Source organism: Gavia stellata, chromosome 10 (genome assembly GCF_030936135.1).
Source record: "Gavia stellata isolate bGavSte3 chromosome 10, bGavSte3.hap2, whole genome shotgun sequence".
NCBI classification, from domain to species: domain Eukaryota; kingdom Metazoa; phylum Chordata; class Aves; order Gaviiformes; family Gaviidae; genus Gavia; species Gavia stellata.
In genome coordinates, this window is record NC_082603.1 from 3,387,214 (window position 1) to 3,406,618 (window position 19,405).

Sequence of the window (19,405 nt, forward strand, 5' to 3'; positions counted from 1 at the left end):
CTCGTCATCAAATACTGGAAAACAAGTCCCAAGTCGCAAAAGAGAAAATTCACTACAAGAGATCTGAATGTCTGCAACAGTTTCTGATTTTCTTGCTACCAAGAAATGGTTCTAGGCAGCCTTGATATCAAGATTTTTACTGAAAATCATGTAACTAAGCACACATAATAAATTGTAGTTTGGCATCAAAAGATTTCAGTGAGTTTTATGACTTTAAGTGACCATTACTATAACTAGCTTTTATGACTAGCTTAAATGCTTACCTACTAATTCCTTCACGGATATCATTCACAGCTGCCAACAGTTTCTGGAGACCTAAAAAGGCTTCTTCAAATGAAGACTTCGCAGTCAAAGTTACTGCATTGGGGTCCAACTTTTGGAAAATTTCAATACTAATATTAAAAAGAAAGAAAGAAGAGACATTGAAAAGCAGTTAATAAAAATCCTCAAAATTCAGAGAAACCCAGTATTGTATTTTGACCATTAAAAACCCAAAACAGGTCAAATGTAAATCTATACTAAAACCATGTTATCTAAAATAGTCTTTGAATAAATAGCAGAAAGACTATGCTCTACAATTGTACTTCTCTGTTTAAAGTTTTCCTTGGCGACTGTATTCTATAACAGTATTTTACCTCTGACTTAAGCAGATTTTTCATTAAACGTCACTTCAGAATGAAACAGTTTCTTCATGCACGACCCAAGTACACCTGAGTAAGCCTCTCTCAGAAGAGAGCTGTCAAAGCAGCAAAGTGCTTTCCATCAATTTTCCAAGCAGCTTAATTCTCCAGGTTCACCGGAACGGGCCTGACACCTTCCCTGCAACAGTTGTGTCAGGATGTTGAGCTGCAGTGCACTCACGAAGAATTATCCCCACAGGTGCGAGATAAGTAGTATTTTCTTGACATGAGCAAGAAGAGTGTGAAGTGACCTCCGATTCTAAAATTTTATCCTCTTTTCACAGCATGGTCCTTAACAGATGGCAAGAGCCAACAGTTCAGTTGCATTTTCATTATGGAGTGGTATACTTGAAAGAGTTTTTCCTTGATGCCTACATGAACCCTTCAAATTGACAATTACTATCCCAGTAAGAGAACTGTTAAGTGAGAGACTGTTCTCTGGCGCAGGTCCTCAGCTGACCTGAACACCACACCAAGCCATCGCCTAAACAGCTTCAATTCAGATTAATTTGCACTGGTGTGAGTCCAGAGGACTTACTTTGGTGCAGCTCTAGAGCACATTCAAATGCTAGTGTGGAAATGGCATTGGTAGAGTTGTTATCACTGTTTATTAGGCGAGTCCTTAACAGACCACCAAAAATGGAGTTCCTTTGTGCTTGAGGAAACTCAGTGTCCCTCCCTTGAAAAGACTGCAGATAAAGACTACAAAAAGAAAACACAGCATCTATTCAGATTTTGTGATAACATCCAAAAGCACGGCATCTCAGTGATTGTCAAGCAGATTTTTCAAAAATAACCAAAATACTAACAATAGTAAAACATCTAGATGGAGGGGGGGTTAATTTCATGCAATTTTGAGTTTAGATCAGAAAGGAAATTCATCACTAGATTCTGCATTTGGATTTTATAGAGTGAAGACTTTGCTTAACAAGAAAACTTACTATATTTCAAATTGATTACAGTTTAAAAAAGTAAACAGTTTTGCATAGGCCAGTATACCCCCACAGGATTTGGAAAGACAGTAACTGTGAGAAAACTTAACACTTGAATGCCTCTTTTTTATGGATAAAGATGAGACTTCCATGGATGTCTCCCATTTGCGGCTCTTACGAGGGTTTTCCACACCATTTTCTAAGGCAACTTATTTCCAGAAAAAGAGCAGCAGACTAGACAGATCACTGACTGCATCCACATAACAATTTGTATGCTCCTAACTTCCTTGTGTGACATGTTATGTGATTTTTTTTTTTGCCAATTTTGATTAATTACTGATAGCTTCTCTAAAATAGGAAAAAAACCCAACAATTTCTAAAGTGTGTTTGTTTGAAAATTATGTAAGGTTATGTAGAAGTTGTGAATTTCTTTAGCATACCGTACCTGTACAAGTTTATTGTGTTCCATACACCTTCAAGGACTGACCAGATTTCCTGGTGCCTGTTTTCTTGAGCTACATGAAAACTTGGCTGTAACTTTTTTTCTTCACAGTTTTGAAGATTTGGTGTCATTGCTTCCATTTTTTCACATACAGCGTTTTCTGAAAGAACCATGATGTCTTCTGATAAATCCTGCTCACTGTCTGACCTCACCTTATAAAACAGTTTAGCAAACAAATAATGAGTGTATTTGGTTCCTAACTTAAGAAAACTTGATCACTTCTACTTTTTTGTTAAAGCAATGCTCAAAAAAAGCAAGGCAGATCTCTTCTAGTCATAACCATCTTTATTACAGTCTCTGCATCTAAAGCACCTCTCAGTCTTTCACCAAGCCTTTCTTCTATATGTATATATTGGTATTTCTACGGATCGGAAACAGAAGCAAAGGGAAACCCTGTGCCAAAGCTTCTCAGGCATGGTGCGCTGATATGAACGAGAACTGCTTTTTACTCTAACTCCCTATCCCACGACTGATGGCACATTTTCCTCTGCAACAGCGCAAAGTATTCATCTACTCATTTGGTAAACTGGTTCAGAAAATTTGTCCAGGTTAAACTGAAACTGATCTGGCACAACCGCGTCTGTGTAAGGGCAGTTCTTTGTGAAGTCAAACACCTGTCAGGACAAGGACAGCAGGAAACAAGTTTTCAGACAGAAAGCTTGCTTCTTATGGCAGCACCGTTCGCAGAACTGCAGACTGAAGGGGCTGACTGCCATGCACAAGAAGTTACAGCACAGTAGACAACCAAGACTCCCCAGATCATCCTTCCCCTCCTTGACCACCACCTTCTTCCTTTCCCCTTCAGCTTTCTCCAAAACTGAAAAGAACTTTATACAGATATTCTGACCTGTATTCTTTCCCATATATAGAAATATTTCAAGTCATCCATGCTTGTTATTCCATTTTTTATGCCATTACGTATGGAACTAACAGTAAAACCACAAACCAAGACACTGACATTTCTTCCACAGCAAGTCAGAGATGAGCTGGAAGTAAAGACGCACTTCTTGGAACACAAAAGGTATCAGGACACCCCCCCATTAACTATCACAAAGCACATGATACAAGCGAGTCCTTTCTTCATATGTAGCACCAGAGCTACCAAGACAATGAAAGCTGCAATAACACACCTAAGAATAGTAGTATTGGATCAACATCAGAAGTAGAAACAAGAATTTTAAGATTAATCTTTAAGGTCCTTTTCCATCAGCTATAAATACAATAGAAAACAAAGACATTTTTCCTGAAAGCAGATAAATAATGTTTTTCAGTCATCCGCCCAATACTAGCACATTTATATTGGGAATAAAAAAAGAAGTCTACCAAGCATATACATGAAGGCAGATATTTGCTACACGAAAATAAAAGTTATATTTGGGGTCTATTAATTTTGAAAACACTCTAGCAACAACATTTCCTGCAAGAATTTGTTGAAATTATGGGAATAATTCAGAAATCTAAGCCAGGTTTGTAATATGAACACGGCGCAACGTCAAGAAGATGTCAGGTGAACGAATACTAAAGCTCCCCTTACCTCTGTAAGTGTTTGGTATAGCTTATTCACTTCAGCATAAGCCTGGGGAAGTACACCGTTATAGTCTGACCTTGAACTGAAAGCATGGAGTAATTTTTTGGATTCCTGGAGCAAGACACCCGCTGTTGAGGAGTCAACTGGTTTATCTGATATTTAGACAGTAATATGGGAAATAGAAAAAAAAAAATATTAGATGTTAGGAGTTACCAATCTTAGGAGGCAAATTTAATACTCTGGATAACTCTTAATAATCTGGATTAATTGAAGCACATAAAAAACCCCTTGAAAATGGTTCAGAAGCATTAGATAAAACAGTCTGAAGAGAAACGTGTGTGAGGTTAAGATTTCTCACTTCCTCATCAAGTATTCCAAATTTATCCCAGGATCTGGCAAGAGGATCAACTGGCATATCTAAAATAATTCTGCAGAACAGCAATATCCCAAAAGAGGTATATCTGATAAAATCAAATTCTTAAAGACATCTTTAAATAAATGAAAGGGGGTTTAGGTTTTTTTTTGTTGGCTTTTTTTGAAAACAAACCTCCCTGCCCTCGTCTATCACATTAAGTAGTCTTTACTCCTCCATAATTTATTTGGTGAATGCAGATCATTTGGTCACACATAACATGGTGACAAAGGAAGGAGAAAGATTATTTGCTTTTTAAAAACAGTTCAGACACTTTGATGACCATTAATATATATATATTCATCAAAATGTTTTTCCCCTGATTTTTGCGGGTACATAGAGATGCGTGAAATAAATTCTTACATGCCTGACAGTGTCCATACATTTGCTTTTACTGCCTTTGTATAAAAAGTAGAAAAAAGCCAGCAGAATACTGAATTACAAAAAAAAAAAAGGGAAGAAACATTTCAGAAATATTTTGCATGATTTTTGCAGGTGATATTTACACCACCTGGGACCACAGCCTAGACAGATTTGATCTTGGCACAAGCTTTCTTTTTTGCTTTCTCTTTTTTCTTTTTTTACCGTAATTCACAGCTCATCAATTTCAGTTCAATTCTGGCTTTAAGGCTACAAAAACAGCATTGGGATTTTGTCACCCATCCAGGGAATAAATTGTGGATCTATACAAAAGTAGATAAGACTGTCCAAGGTATGGCTCCATTTGGATGATCTTAAATTGAAACAAAAGCAGAAGAGGATGGAACACATTACTATTTAAACATACAGAGTACATGCCTTTTCGAAGTACCTACCTTTGTAACTACTAAAACCAGAACAGTGGGGGTTTTTTTATAAGTTCAATTGTAAAATTAATTGTAAAATTAACATTCTCAGAGATTCTTACCTGTACAAAGGTGTTTATAGAGACACTCAATGGTGGAAAGTAAACTCCTTGGCACAACATAACCAAAAACAGCCATCCAGTGTTTTTTGTAACACTTCAGCAAGTTTGCTAATGTCCATGGTGGCTTCAGATACAGTATCTGAAAGACAGCATGTTATAAATTCAAAGGCTCATTTTCATATAGACATATTCCTACACACTTAACAACTGCTCTGTTCTTCAATAACATTACGATTTGTGCTTCCTGAAGCAGAATTTCAATGATTCCTCAGAAATAAGGCTATATTCAGATTTAACAAGTTTATCTGTTACAAAAGATTTGATTCAGCAGCATCATGGGTTAAAGAGGGACACTCATGTAGAAGCACTCGATGTACAATCATTTTCACAATTTTTGCTTCCCCTTTCCTCAAACACTCCAAATACTCTTGAGTTATGTCTCAAAGTGATTTAAATGTGTTACTTGTGTACAAAAGCCAGAAGAACAGTAAATACACCTTTCATTTTCTAGTATTGTTAAAAAAGTAAAAATAAACACACTTTTCCTACCTGTGACTATATATACATGAACTAATATATGCATATTGCAATAAACTTGAAATTTATTAGTACCAAGTGAAACCAGAGTTTGAAAAGATGTTAACAGAAATCAACTAAGTTAATCAGAAGTCCCTAAAAGCTAACAGCTAATCAAAGCTCCATCTTGTGGAACAACAGTCATCCCATGCAAATGATTTTTTTTTTTTTGAAAGCCACAGAGACTTGTCTGCAATAAATTTAAACTTCTAACTAACCCTTACCAGCTATAAAATGGAATCTAAACCAAAGCATGGATAATTTGAAAGTGCCTTGTACACAAGTATTTATTTTCTGTTAACAATACTTTTGAAGAGTGAGTGTTTGGAGGTTCTCATTAACACCCTTGTAATTCTGTATCTGCGTTATAACCAATTTAGCTGCGAACAATTTTATCCACATGGTATCTAAAAACATCTGTTCTGATGGGGAAGTAGTCCCAGTGCCCCAATATTATATAAAAGGTGATGGAATAATTTCTTGAAAGACATATTTACAGTGCAGTGATTTAACCATACTAGAAAAGCTGAAATAGAAATTTAATGCAACTAATACAAAGAGTTCTGAAAATTCACACTGAACAGCCAGCATCTCTGTTACTGTATTATTAAAAGACTATTAAAATACTGCACAGTCATGACTGATCAAATAGAATAATCTTGTTATAAAATGAAATAGTAAAACTGAACACCAAACTGTTTGCTGTCAGTGAACTGTTATGTTAGTGAACTAGATGACTTAGCTGTTTGGATTAGCACAGGTACTAATAGCATTAAAATACCAAGGACATTTAAACCTCTTAATACTTGAAATACCAAGCAAGACGACATAAGAAACCACCTCCATCCATAGGTTTCCAAATGCAATTTTCATTTCAGTCTCCAAAATACAAGATAAAGCTTCTCCTAAGTTCTTTTCAAGGTCTGGAAGTATATTCGGGAATCGCGCAGCAAGACTAGCGTCACCTCTTTCTGTCTTCTCGAATTCTGTATCTGTCAAACCAATGATGATAAAAGGTACTTACTGCAACTGTTTCTATATCTAATTTATGTTGGTAGTACACAAATAACTTGTCCCCATAAATGCAGACTGCACTTTATGTTGTAAAGCAGATGGGTTACATCTAATTAGGTTTCAAGTATTTCTAGTTACACCCACTTGTGCTGTGAGTATTTTTAATTATGAGCTACTAACCAAGAACATTAATTTCCCCAGAGCATTATTCATTTGTTGTCTTACTCCACATTTTTTTTTTTTCCTTAAATAACTTAGATTACATACAGCCAGTGGGGTTATCAGCAAGTATAAGAAGGTCACTTCTTAATACTGTAAGCTGTATTTGGAAAAATGAACAGGCAACCGAAGAATCAAGTTCTACTGTTTGGGATGCAGGCAAACGTATTAGTATAAAATGTAAGGAGTGATCTTAGCATACTGAATTTTACAGCTACTAAGAATAGGACCCAAACTGGCTCAACTGGAAAAACCTCTTTTCAGTCCTAAAAAGTTCAGAACGCCTTTTAAATGACTATAAACACAGGAAATTCATGCTGTGTTTTTTTCTAGAAAACAAAAATAGGTCATATTTGCATTTCCTAGCACTCTAAGAGACAGATGTTTTAATAAAGGTCTCAAACTTTCAGAAAACCTTTTACCTTTGAAAATAACAAATCTGCCCCAAACAAAAAGCATTCCTAAGGATTCAAAGTATATGAAAACTGAAGTTATAGTAGAAACTATTCTCCCTCTCCTACACTGATTATTGCATGTCTCAAAAAACAGCATATGTATACGTGCACATTAAACAAACTTACCACATTTTGACTGTTGCAGCTCAACACAGTTCTGGTGCCTGTTTACGTTCAGATTCTGTAGAGCAGTAACCAAATCAGCTTTGCAGAATGCCTTGACCTCACTCACAATGGCTTTATTGCATAAATTTTTATCATCCCTAGGAGAAGAGAATTAATTGTTGGCATAAGACTGGTATTACTACATAGTAAGTAATAAAAGCAACACACTGAAAAAAAGGTCATTGGGAAGCTTATTTTGTGAGCTTCATTATACACAAAGTTTTCTTTCTCAAGCAATTAGAAGCAGTTCAAAAATTAAACCAGAAAATTAACTAAAGCATCTATTCTGAAAAAAATTAGAAACATACTGAAATATGTTTCAGGCTCTTGGTTTGCTTTAAGAAAAAAACAGCAATAAATACTACAGCAATGATGCCTAGTTGCTATGATCTTAGAATGCAAACAAGGCAATAATTCTAAGACAGTAATATCTTACTTGATTGCTAAAACAAATTCTCATTTTCTACACCCTTCTTTACTGTTCTACTGCCCAATTCATTGTCCCAGATGCCGCCCTGAGGTATACACTGCTCCAGCAGAACTGCTATACAGATGCAGTACAAATTTGGATCCTCAGATGAAAAGCACTTCTGAAGTCACCTCTTGTTCTTTACTCAGAGAAACCTAAAATCATTATCAATAGCCCTACCAATACTGTGACTGAAATAGTATTTTCAGCAGCAACCCAATCTACACGTCAACTTAAACAAACCAAGTGATAAGTGTCTTAACCCCACTTACTGAAAATATGCAGGAAATGGTTCTAGCAAAGACCAAGCTGTTTACAGTACCTGTCAAGGAATATTAGCCCTTTAAAAACTGGCTTCATGTGACTTGTATAAAATTGAGAATCAATACTCAGAAGTCAGCTGTTATCCTCACAAAACAGGAACAGAGGCAAACCTATCTCCACCTTCCCTCTCTCTAAGATTAACCCTCAATGCCTATCATCCTCCCCAAACCAGAGGCAACCCTATCTCCACCTTCCCTCTCTCTAAGATTAACCCCTGACAACATTTATCGCTGTTCCCAACCAGGGGAGCAGAAACAAAGTATCTAACTGGATCTCAATCATTAATACAAATATTTTTTCCTGTTTTGTAACTCCAGCAATATTTTTTTGTGAGAAATCGGAATAAAATCTGAGAAAGGTATGCTTTAAAAAGTTCTGAAATTGAATATTGAGTAAACTTAATTCTACTTCAGGCCTCAAGCACGTGAAGGTGATTAAGTCTACAATCTTTGTGTTTTACTATATCCTTCTACTCTAGCTTTTAAAAGGGTGATTGCTCTTCAAAAAGCTTACTTCAGAAACAGCTCTTCATTTTAAGATATGATTTGAAAAGAACGTATTTGGCATGAGACTAACTTACACCTCGTAAGAGACCGAAAACCACACAGGAACTCACGTGCAGAGTATGACAACAGCTTGAGGAAACAGGTTCTGATACTGCAGACAACATTGTAAAACACGATCGTCATTGTTCTCGTCACTCAGGCCATCTGCAAATTTAGGTAAGACAGTGCTGACATGTTCAGAAGTAACTCAACATAAGAAATACTTCAGTGTAGTCATGGTACTGTTTTTAAATTTAATACTCCCCAAACAAGGACAGAGAAGTGTAATCTCACCACAGATCTGTCTGAGCTCTGAATTCTTAGGTACTACTCCACTCAAAATCTTTATGGTTTTGCCAAAAAACATCAGGTGAGCCACACGTAAATTTGCGTATGTTAGATTTTGTGATGATCGAGTCAAAAGCACAAGCACACAACATATCCTTAGCTCACAGGTAGAAGTAACTAGATGAGTTTTCACTAAGTAATCCCCCACTTACCAACAGATGGAGCTAAAAGTGAGAAACAACTGCTAACACAATAGTGAACAAAGCCCTAATCTGAGTAAGGTACTTGCATATTATATAGCCTTGGATATGCTCTGAAGGCCGCTGTAAGCTATTAGCTAATTTTAATTAGTAAACTGCAGAGTAAAGACTGCATTAAACTCAAAATTTAGTGTTAAGGTTCACACTAGGTGAACTGCGAGGATTAAGTACCCAAAACAAATTGATTGCACATATATTACATATTTTTTGTGAAGCAAGCTGCATGGATTGCCCCCACAATTTTGAATCTTGGTTTTTGAGACACATGTAGATGAACTGGACTGCAGGGATAGCTTTGTCCCGAACATGCTGCAACATTTTCCCCTTCTTCAAGTTGTCCAACTCCTGTAGAACGACCCAGGGAATTATTAATGCAAGTCTGCCAACACCTAGAAGGGAAAAAAAAAAAAAAAGAACGACAACCAAGAACCAAAGACATTTTGAAGAGCCATGCAAACTACTACAGACAACAGACAACTAATTCAAACATCATATTTATGTAAGTTCACATTTCTCTTTTTTGCCAGTAGTTTTCATAGTCCATGCTCAATCTAGCATTAAAAAATGAGCAACTGAAAAAGGCCAAGTTCCCTCTTTCTAATCTAACCTCAAACTGGGACTACATTGGTTACATGTGAAAATTACAATATTAGGCAAACAAAAGGAAGACACAATTTTAATCAACAGAATACTTTCACAACAGTGTGTAGCAGTATTACAAAATATATTTGCAGCAATTTTTATCTTGTCACACACCCACTGTAAGATGTTACAGCAAGGTGACAGCAGCTGAAGTAACAGGCTGAAAATACCTGCATGACCACAACAGTCGCTGTGCCAAAACAATCATCAAACAAAAGGAGCAATGGTTTGTGCTAATTGCCAACCAGCATTCCTAAGCCAGGAACAGAAAGTATGGATATTGGACCATGGTTTTATTTGTATGTAAGTATGGTCTGAACTTTAAAACTATTATATATGAAATACATAGTAAATCAGAAATTTAAAGACTGTTCTGTTGGTCCACCCACAACAAATACCTCAACCATTTTCTTTCTCATTCACATATAAGAATACAATTTTGAAAAAAGCCATTTAATATCCATCTGCTTTTTAATAAATAGGTCAGGAATCAGCAACCTTCTGAACATAATGGGTCTGGTGCAGGACCAGAAATCGGGAGCTCCAATATTCTAAAAAAGGCATCCTGGTGTACACAATGCAACACCATTCCTAATATGGGAAAGAGAAATACAGTCTGACTCTTGAAAATTACTCAGGCCCTTATTAAAGTTATTTTCCAGGTGCCTGGACTAAGTGTATTCATTAGCTGAAACCACCAAAGCACCCTAAGTATTCTGATAGATTCCAAATACGTCTACCAACAACTGACACGCATGATCCTAATCCTGCTAACAGTATATCACTAAAAGCTTAACAACATATTAAAGCCAAACATTAAAGCCAGGGTCTGCAATCTGAATTCCTGAGAAATTGCTCACACATCTTGTGAATTCCGTGACCTCTCCCAAGACAGAAGTAAAGCACTGGCTGACTGCTTATCAGATTTTAAATGTTTTTAGATTTCTAGAAAAAAATGCTAAAAAGAGAGTAGAAAACATTATTACCAGTACTAATGGATTAAAATGCTTAAACATATGTTCTTACAATAGGTAAGACTTACCTCTAAGAATTCATGCACATTCCTGGAAACGTCAGCTATGACTTTCTGTAGGTCTAAGTACAGTAGGTTCCACTTTCATAGCTGAACTTTCCTTAAGAGGCAGCCTATTTGGGTTCACAGAACCAGCCTAAGTGTGAGCCTTCTGCCTCTACATGAAACCTGCTGCCTTTTTAAGGAGCCCAGGTTTGGTTTTCTTCATGTAGCCTGAAGTTCTTACAACATTTGTTTTTTCTTAAAATGTCTTATTAATCACCATGTATTCACATACCTGGTATATCCTCAGATTTCAGGGATCTGACAAACTCAAGGTGACTAATCATTATATTTGTGTCAATCACCACTAATATGTTCAGACCAGAAGTAAAAGCCTCTGGGGGGAAAAAAAGAGAGCGGAAAAATAAAACCAATTACGAAAAAATCAGTTGTATACTCTCTACTCAGACCAACTGTAGTAACTAGTTGCAAGTAGATACCAAAGAACATCAAATCATGACATACCAGCAGAAATATTTAAATCCTGTTCTGGAAGATCTATTTCCATGCTTGTAAGTTCTCCACAAGTCTGTACTACAGACAGCGCCATCCTCTTTTGAACACGAGCAACGTGCAAATCTTCAACTATCTGCATCTGCAATGAAAAAAAATTGCATGTATGAAATCAATTGTAAGTAATCACCAATGAATTGTTCCCAAAAAAGATACTTTCACGTTAATGCCGTTGTGTTAGAACTGATTAAAAATGAAGCATGAAAAATTTTAACTTGGTACAGCAAATGTAAAGCCATGAGAACCTTCTGTACATCCTCCACTATAAGAAGACCACAAAAGACGTCCAAAGTATGGCCTAGAAGGAAGATTTGTTTATGACCTTTTTACCTGGTACCCAAAAAGCTTTGTTCCATTTATTGCCACATAGACTGCAAATTTCCTGACAGGTGTTTCTTAAAAAAGTATGTCTCTTTTCCAACTTCAAAGTTAGAGGATGGAAAATGAGATAGCTAGAGTATATAAAAAACTATGAAGGGCCCCTACGTTGTAGAGAATAACAGAAAGGCAATCTTTCTATCTCAGAAAGTTCCTGATTAGCAGTACTTCAGCAAGTTTGTTTAGTATTTGAAAAAAAAATTCCACATTTTTTGAATTGTAGACCATAAGCCAACAATGCAAAATACTAGGAAAGGTCATGGAATTGTCCAGCTACACAACCTCAGTGCCACGAATTTTTAATACAACTTAGAAACGTTAAATTAAAGCATTACTAACCTCTTGGTCTGTTTCTGGGTTCTGACTATCTTGAAGGGGTGGAAAGACTTCAAAGCTCTGTAGGAAGAATTAAAAAAAGAAAACATAGAACAGAAAATATCAAGGAAGACTGAGGCATAAGTGATCGCCATGTCGGAATATAGCTCTTCAGTGTTAAACAAGTACATCACTAACCTTTGGGACAGACTGTATGTCCTCACCACCTCGGTAAGAGTCAGACATGCACGGGACCTCAAAATTCTAGAAACAAGTAGGAATGGAAGTAGGGCATGTATGAGTCTTTTAGAGCGCTTTTTAGAGAACGCTGAATATTCCCAAGTGAACTGAATAGATAACATAAAACATATTTTTGATATCCATGATGAAGCATCTACAGTATCATTTCAAAAGGGCTTACAAGGATGGCTTCCTTTTAAAATAAATATAGTGGTTTACACAGTAAGCCTATTTTTCCAATCTCTTGTGGGTTTGTGACTATGATATTCTTGCTCTGGGCTTCCCAGTACAAGACAGACACGAATTTAACCGAGTGAGTTGAGCAAAGGGTCACTAAGATGATTAAAGGACTGAGGCATGTCATACAAGAGGCTAAAAGAACTGGGACTGTTTGGCCTGGAGAAAAGAAGGAGGAATCTTATCACTGTTTATAAATATCTGACGGGAGGGCGTAAAGAAGATGGAACGAGACTCTCAGTGGTGCCCAGTGACAGGACAAGAGGCAACGAGCACAAACTGAAACACAGCAAATTCCATCTGAACGTAAAAAACCCGCTGTTTTTGCAGTGAAGGTGCTTGAACAGGCTGCCCAGAGAGATTGTGGAGTCTCCATCCTTAGAGTTATTCAAAATCTGACTGGACACAGTCCCGGGCAACCTGCTCTAGCTGACCCTGCTTGAGTAAGTGGGTTGGACTAGATGATCTCCAGAGGTGCCTTCCAACCTCAAAGATTTGTGATTCCATATGTAATTACTATCTTTGTGTACACACAAAATGATTGCGCTACCATAACATGAACTGAAACCACGTTGCTAGGCATGTTAACAAGAACAACAACAAAAAAGTAACCATGCTCAAGATAGAAGTTGAGGTGCAGAGCCAAACACAAGCTAGAACTTAGAAACAAACCGATCGCAGCCAAACACTAAGTTCTGCAGGAAACATACAAATTGAGTCCTAGGTCCTCAACGAGTTCTCCTGGCATCACTTTGCCAGCAATGAGCACCTGCTCGGCAGGCAAGTTTTCACCGGTTCAGTTTATTCATTCAAAAAATGATACAACCATGTCAGCTCAAAAACAAATTCTGTTGACTTATACTTAAATTGAACTATTCCACACGCCCAGCAGCAAAGGGAAGCTATGACAGCATATGTGCAGACACAGTCCTAATGGGCAAGACCTTTATTCTTCTAGCTTGTTTAACCATTTAGCAGAGAAACTTTTTAACGTGGTTTACATTGGGATCGGAAAAATCCATCTAGGTAGCTATGAAATCCTGTTTGAAACCTGTAAGACAACAGTCTGCTTATACAAAAACAGCCTGCCGTTCAGAAACTAGCCCGAAATGTCTACCTGTGTAATACAAAGAACTGGGTTCTCATTACCTGCTTAAAACATAATGCTGTGGCTTCAAAATCCCTTTCTTCAGTCCCTGAATTACCAGGAGCTTTATCAGAATCAGCATCCTGTTTTTTCCGTTTACACGAGTCCCATCGTTGTGTCATTTCAGCTGAATAGCATGATGGTGTATGTTTATTCACATGCCGTTTTTTCTGGAAAATCTCCTTATATTCTTCTTCATACTCTTCTTCCCAAGTCCTAGATAATGTATTTGACTTCTTCGTGAAAGGCCTACCATCATCCACAGTCCCCACAGAGGTGTCAGATGTTTTTTTTGGAATTCTGACATCTTCACTCCGTTTTTTTGACCCATCTGCCTTTTTATGTGGTACATGTGAATCGTAGGCAGATGACTTAAATTTTTCCAACATAGTTTGTTCCGCTTTTAACTTTAGTTTGCAGAGTTCAGCTTTCTCTGCCTTTTTCTTCACCGCCTTGTCCCTCTGAACTGCAAAGCTATGCCAGAGTCTTTTACCTTCTGTTCCATCAAAACGACTTTTGTTATGACTTTCCCTGCTAGTGGTCACTACATCAGGAGTGCGTGTACTTTTTCCGTGTTTAATTTCCTTGGCTTTAAATTGTATAACTATTCTCTTTTGCTTTTCAGTTTGGATTAAAGAATTGTCTGTGGTTTTGCTTCTATTTGGAGATTTTCCTTGGGATCTTCCATCAGCGTCATGAGAAATATTAGAACTTTGGTCTCGCTTCTTCTCTTGCCCATCTTTCTCTATTTTGAATCTATAGAAACATTACAAAAAAAGTCATGTAATCTAGCTCAGTTAATGTAACAGAAAAACCCCACAGAACCCCAAGAACAAAGCCTGCACTTGATTTAGGCAGCTACAGCTCAGTATTTATAAGTACCAGTTCGGTATGTTCTAAAATATGAACTTGCAGCAACATCCGTCCTTTAAAACAGCCTGATACAGCATTTCTAGTATTTACGTTTTTACTAGTTGTACAACTATTTTAGCTTACAAAGTTGAGAAAAAGCTTTTTCTGCATTCACTATCTATTGGTTTGAGAGATGCCCTACGACAGTCTAGTTTCATCTTATCAGAGAGTTAAAAATTTTTTCTGAACCCTGTCTTCTCAACTACCTCAAACTGCCTAGCTTAGACAGAATCCGCTCATTAATGCAATGCCAACGCTTCATCCATTAAAATACCATATTTTATTTGGTGAGCAAGTCAAACAAAATTCTTAAATTTAGCATATAAAACAATCAGACTTCTTTTTCTTTAGTAGTTCCATTTAATGACAGGGCAAGAATTTACCTCTGAAATTCTGTCTCTCCCTTCATAGTATGGTTGTAAGATCTTGTGTCTTCAGAAGTCTGAAAGAAGGAAAAAAATCCAAGCAAGGGCTTATAGAGGAAACTGCAGTTAAAAAAAATCCTCATAAGATGGAGCAAGCTATTACTTTGTACTAGATTCACTATGATTTTGAATAAGTTAACCTTGAAAAAAGCAGCCACATACCTTGCTGTAATTTAGGATTTAGATTTTGTTATATTTACAAACAATACAAGGGAAAAATCTGTATGTGGCATAGTCCTGGGTTATAAATAGAGAAAACTCAACTAGTTAAACACATTTAGGATTCACGTGTTTCATATATTCTACAAGTAGATCAGTATATAAATACACATTTTTGTATATTTATAAAAATTCTTAAGGAAAATAAAGTTACCTGAAGACTGCTTCCAACTACCCCCTAGGTAAAGCCAAAGAGAGGATATTTCTATAGGAAGTTTTTGTGCAGAAGAGATGTGTTAGTAATTCTCATAAGATTTACCAATCAGATGGAAGAGCGTGAAACCACAGTTACATAGGCCTGGTTAAGAGTCAAGATAGCCCTCAAAGAAAGAACGTGAGCAGTCCTTCTTTAGAAAGCAGTTATATCACTGCTTGGCATATCTATATTGCAAGCTGTGTTGCATTCACATTGTGGAATAACTGGAGGGTGACTTTGATCAGGTCAGAATAGAAAGCAGTTTATTATTGCAGCTATGGGAGAGAACAGCGAGCAGCAAAATGAGAGACTCTGGCGATATGAACTCTGCCCAACAAGGCAGTTAATTTTTATATATCTTTGGGTTATATGACTCAGATTTCCCAAAACTACAGCAGGGTGTAGGAAACTCCAACAGAAAACAGTAACATACAGATTACTTCAGATAAGGAAGCTCTAGACAGCATATCCTTTAAACAAATAATTCACTCCTTCAGTAACTGGGTCTTGCTGACTCAGTGAGGCCATTAGGTCACTGCTGCAGGGATTGTCCTAACCAGAGAGGTCTGCAAAGGCCTCTGAGGCCTTGGTTATTTTAATTCCACATTAGAAAGCACTTCATTAAGAAATAGAAGTGTTGCAGAAACCAGCGGAGTCCTAATGAACTAAGAAAATCTTGACAACTTCTGACTGTGGTTGGTTCTGGAGTTCTAACAGCAGCAAAACCACCAAAATCGTAACTTAGGAGGCTGTTAAAGGCTGCTGGCACTGAGAATCGTATCAATGCAACTTGCTGCAGGAAAACCTGTTCAACTCACATGATTATAATCAAATAAGAATCAAAGTGTTTTATTCGTTTATTAACAACTCAATTAACTGGCAGTCAGTGAACTATACACTCAGGATGAATACCAGCAATACAACAGAAAAACTGTAATAATAGGCAATTACAAAATGATACCCCATTAGATGACTTGGTACCAGAAAGTTTTAATCTCGCACACCTACGTGATACACTTTGGCACCCCCACTCACGCTGCTGAAGACGTGGGTGCACCAGTCCTGCGTGCAGCCATATCACATCCTACAACCTGCTAACGCACACGCTGGTGAGAAAGGCCCCCCCACGAGGTCACGTACACACACCCAAGGTGTGGGACCTTACGGGATGTCCCCCCCTCCATACTGTCACTCCACCAGTTGGAATGCAGGCTAGTGACAGTGTGTGGCATTGAAGATGCTCCATCGGGGTAGGTGGAGGTCATCATGCTGGTGGGACAACTTCTGGAATATTAAACCCAGTCTGACTGCCGCTCAGTTACCGCCTTCTCTCTTCAAGGCCTATTCCCCTAGAACCATGAGTTTTCATGATGTTTTAGTATTTCTTTTCAACGTAGCTCCTTCTTTTCTCAAAAGTCTCTTGATAATTCCCCAATTTTCACTGAATTTGGTTATCCTAAGCAAACTTTCTTACTGTTACTTTACTCTTGGCATCATCAGTTTGGGGTAAATGCCCTCCTGGAGCAGGCTGGTTTAGGTGTTCTGTTTACAATCCCATGGCTATCTTATCACCTGGTGTTATCCACACCATGTTACCAAGAGGCAGCTGTGCCAACTCCTCCAGATTGCTCTGTGTTAAAGCAGTTCTAATTTATACTGTGACAAATGTCCTTTCACTCATACTTACGGAATTATATGCCAAACCCCTAAAAGCCAACAGGCATAAAGTTTTTTGTAATCTGTGGTCATGCTTACACCACATAAAAAAAACCCCAAAGCCCCCCCCCATTCACACTTAAATATGACTCAACTTAAATAGCTTACTCTCACCTGGATTCTTATCCACACTGTGATCTCACTGAAGAAACACTTGCTACTATTCAGAGGTTTCCTTATCTTTTTTGCTATTATTAGTTTGGGTTCTCACTGTTGCTTGTTCTGGTCAATGTCTGCATACAGCAATATTTAATGCTGTCTCAAACAGATTGAAGTCACACAACAGTTAAAACTCTGTATTCTTCAAATCAGTATAGGCATTAGCAATGGCAATACAGCTATAGTACAAGGTTTTAAGCCAAATTTTTACTCTTTGTATTACAGAAGTAAAAAGCAAACACCTTAGGATATGTTAATGTTAAAAGACAAATTAAATAATAATAAGGAATTCAGGAGAAAAAATCGTTACAAATATTTGGCTTTGAACAACATTTTCTACATGAGCAAAAGGCTTCTAACATGTATAACTCCGTTTACAAGGCCATAATATCACACTCATTTATAAATACTTCCAAAAATTTTGAGACGTTTTTGAGAAGACAGTTAAAAGCTCTCTTTTCATACACACCTTACAAAATCCAAGGGGAAAAAAAAAAATCTAGCAAACGTAAGTGTGGATTTACTAAACCGCTGATTTATTGGATATGTATTACACTATTGGCAGGAAGTAACTTTCCAGAAGGGGATACAAACATCCAAAAAGAATGGGAAGCTACATACAAGTGTGACAAGAAAGATTATCACCCTGTAGCGCCTGCATTTTACAAGCGATGCAGTGAAAGCTGACTTGCTAGATACAAATATATACCAGAGTATGCTAAGAATTTTGGTCATTGATTTATGTCTCAGTGGCTAAAAGGAAATATTTGAGAGCTGATTGCTAAAATGCTGTGAAGTGCAATTTGCGATTAATCAGAAAATTAAGATAAATGATCCAAGATAAAGAACAATCCAGGAAAACGATAGTGGGTTTGATAACAGTTTTAAGCTCAACTTTACTCTACCAGGAAGATATACTAAAATAATAAAAAAAAAAGTCTTATTTTCTGATACCCACAGTACTCAGCCTCTGGAGAAAAATGTATGTGGCTAGAACTTGCAGTTATCTGACCAATGCAACCCTCCTGCTGTTCTTAATGACCCCACCTTTAAATTTGATTCATACTTCTATCACGAGACTGCTAAACAATTCATGCCCTTCTCCTGAATGTGGGGGTTTGAATTACAATAATGATAATAGTAATAATACAGCTGTTCCTACTTTGTCATCCCGGCCATCCAAACAGTCTTCCTTTCCAGTTAATTTCTTCAGTTTCTTTTTAGACATCTTCAAATCCTAAGGAAAACAGTGTTGCCATTATTATTTCTTTCAAGTTTTTATTTCCAGCTGGTATAAAAAATAAATTTTAACTGCACAGAGAAAAAAAATACTCTAATACTCTTCTGTTTTCGCATTACAGAGCCACAGCAGATTTCAACAGGGTTAATTATTCACATCTCACTACCAAGAGAACTTCACAGAGAAGGGCGGCAATTACTTTACCATCTGCTCCAGAGACACATATTTCCTACCAGCAAACATACCAGACTAAAAGGCACAAACATCCTTGAACATTTAGTCATACAACCGTCACGTTTTAAAGCAGGTCCGACTACCTAATTCTCGCCTTAGCCCCCCCCTGCCCTTCCCCCGGGGTGAGGGCAATATCGTGACATCTCGCAACAGCTACACCCCCCTCTACACAAACCAGCCCCGCGGCCTGCCGCGGAGACGGGGTTTAAGAGGGCTGGACGAAAGCTTCACCACAAGCTCCCAAAGCTCTAGAGGTGTATTTCCAGAGTACAGGCCAACTACCTGAACAGATAAGCCCCAGAAGCAGCTCAGCCATAAAGCAGGGAAGGCCAAGTAAACACACGGCTCGCCCTTCAACATGGGCGGCCTGAAGCGACTGAGGGAAGAGCTGCTGCTCCGCCGCCACCGAAGGGCCGGCAGCCTCCTGCCCCCAACCCCACGCGTGAGGAAGGGGCAAGTACAGGGTGAGCCTCCGGGGCCC

The 19,405-nt window shown here is 37.7% G+C and overlaps 1 protein-coding gene across 1 annotated transcript in view; it reads right to left on the reverse strand.

Annotated features, from left to right (window-relative positions):
* Window positions 1-18,687, reverse strand: part of SWT1 (SWT1 RNA endoribonuclease homolog) — a 37,049-nt gene extending 18,362 nt beyond the window's left edge. The window contains exons 1-15 of the mRNA XM_059821823.1: window positions 18,613-18,687; window positions 15,119-15,177; window positions 13,826-14,579; window positions 12,398-12,463; window positions 12,224-12,280; window positions 11,459-11,588; window positions 11,229-11,330; window positions 9,477-9,665; window positions 8,800-8,893; window positions 7,352-7,488; window positions 6,378-6,529; window positions 4,962-5,100; window positions 3,649-3,794; window positions 2,058-2,266; window positions 264-392 (exon numbers count right to left, since the gene is read on the reverse strand). Of these exons, the coding sequence (XP_059677806.1) occupies window positions 264-392; window positions 2,058-2,266; window positions 3,649-3,794; window positions 4,962-5,100; window positions 6,378-6,529; window positions 7,352-7,488; window positions 8,800-8,893; window positions 9,477-9,665; window positions 11,229-11,330; window positions 11,459-11,588; window positions 12,224-12,280; window positions 12,398-12,463; window positions 13,826-14,579; window positions 15,119-15,177; window positions 18,613-18,678 (2,429 nt within the window). The 5' untranslated portion in view covers window positions 18,679-18,687. The remainder of the gene's footprint in view (window positions 1-263; window positions 393-2,057; window positions 2,267-3,648; window positions 3,795-4,961; window positions 5,101-6,377; window positions 6,530-7,351; window positions 7,489-8,799; window positions 8,894-9,476; window positions 9,666-11,228; window positions 11,331-11,458; window positions 11,589-12,223; window positions 12,281-12,397; window positions 12,464-13,825; window positions 14,580-15,118; window positions 15,178-18,612) is intronic.
* Window positions 18,688-19,405: the final 718 nt, after the last annotated feature.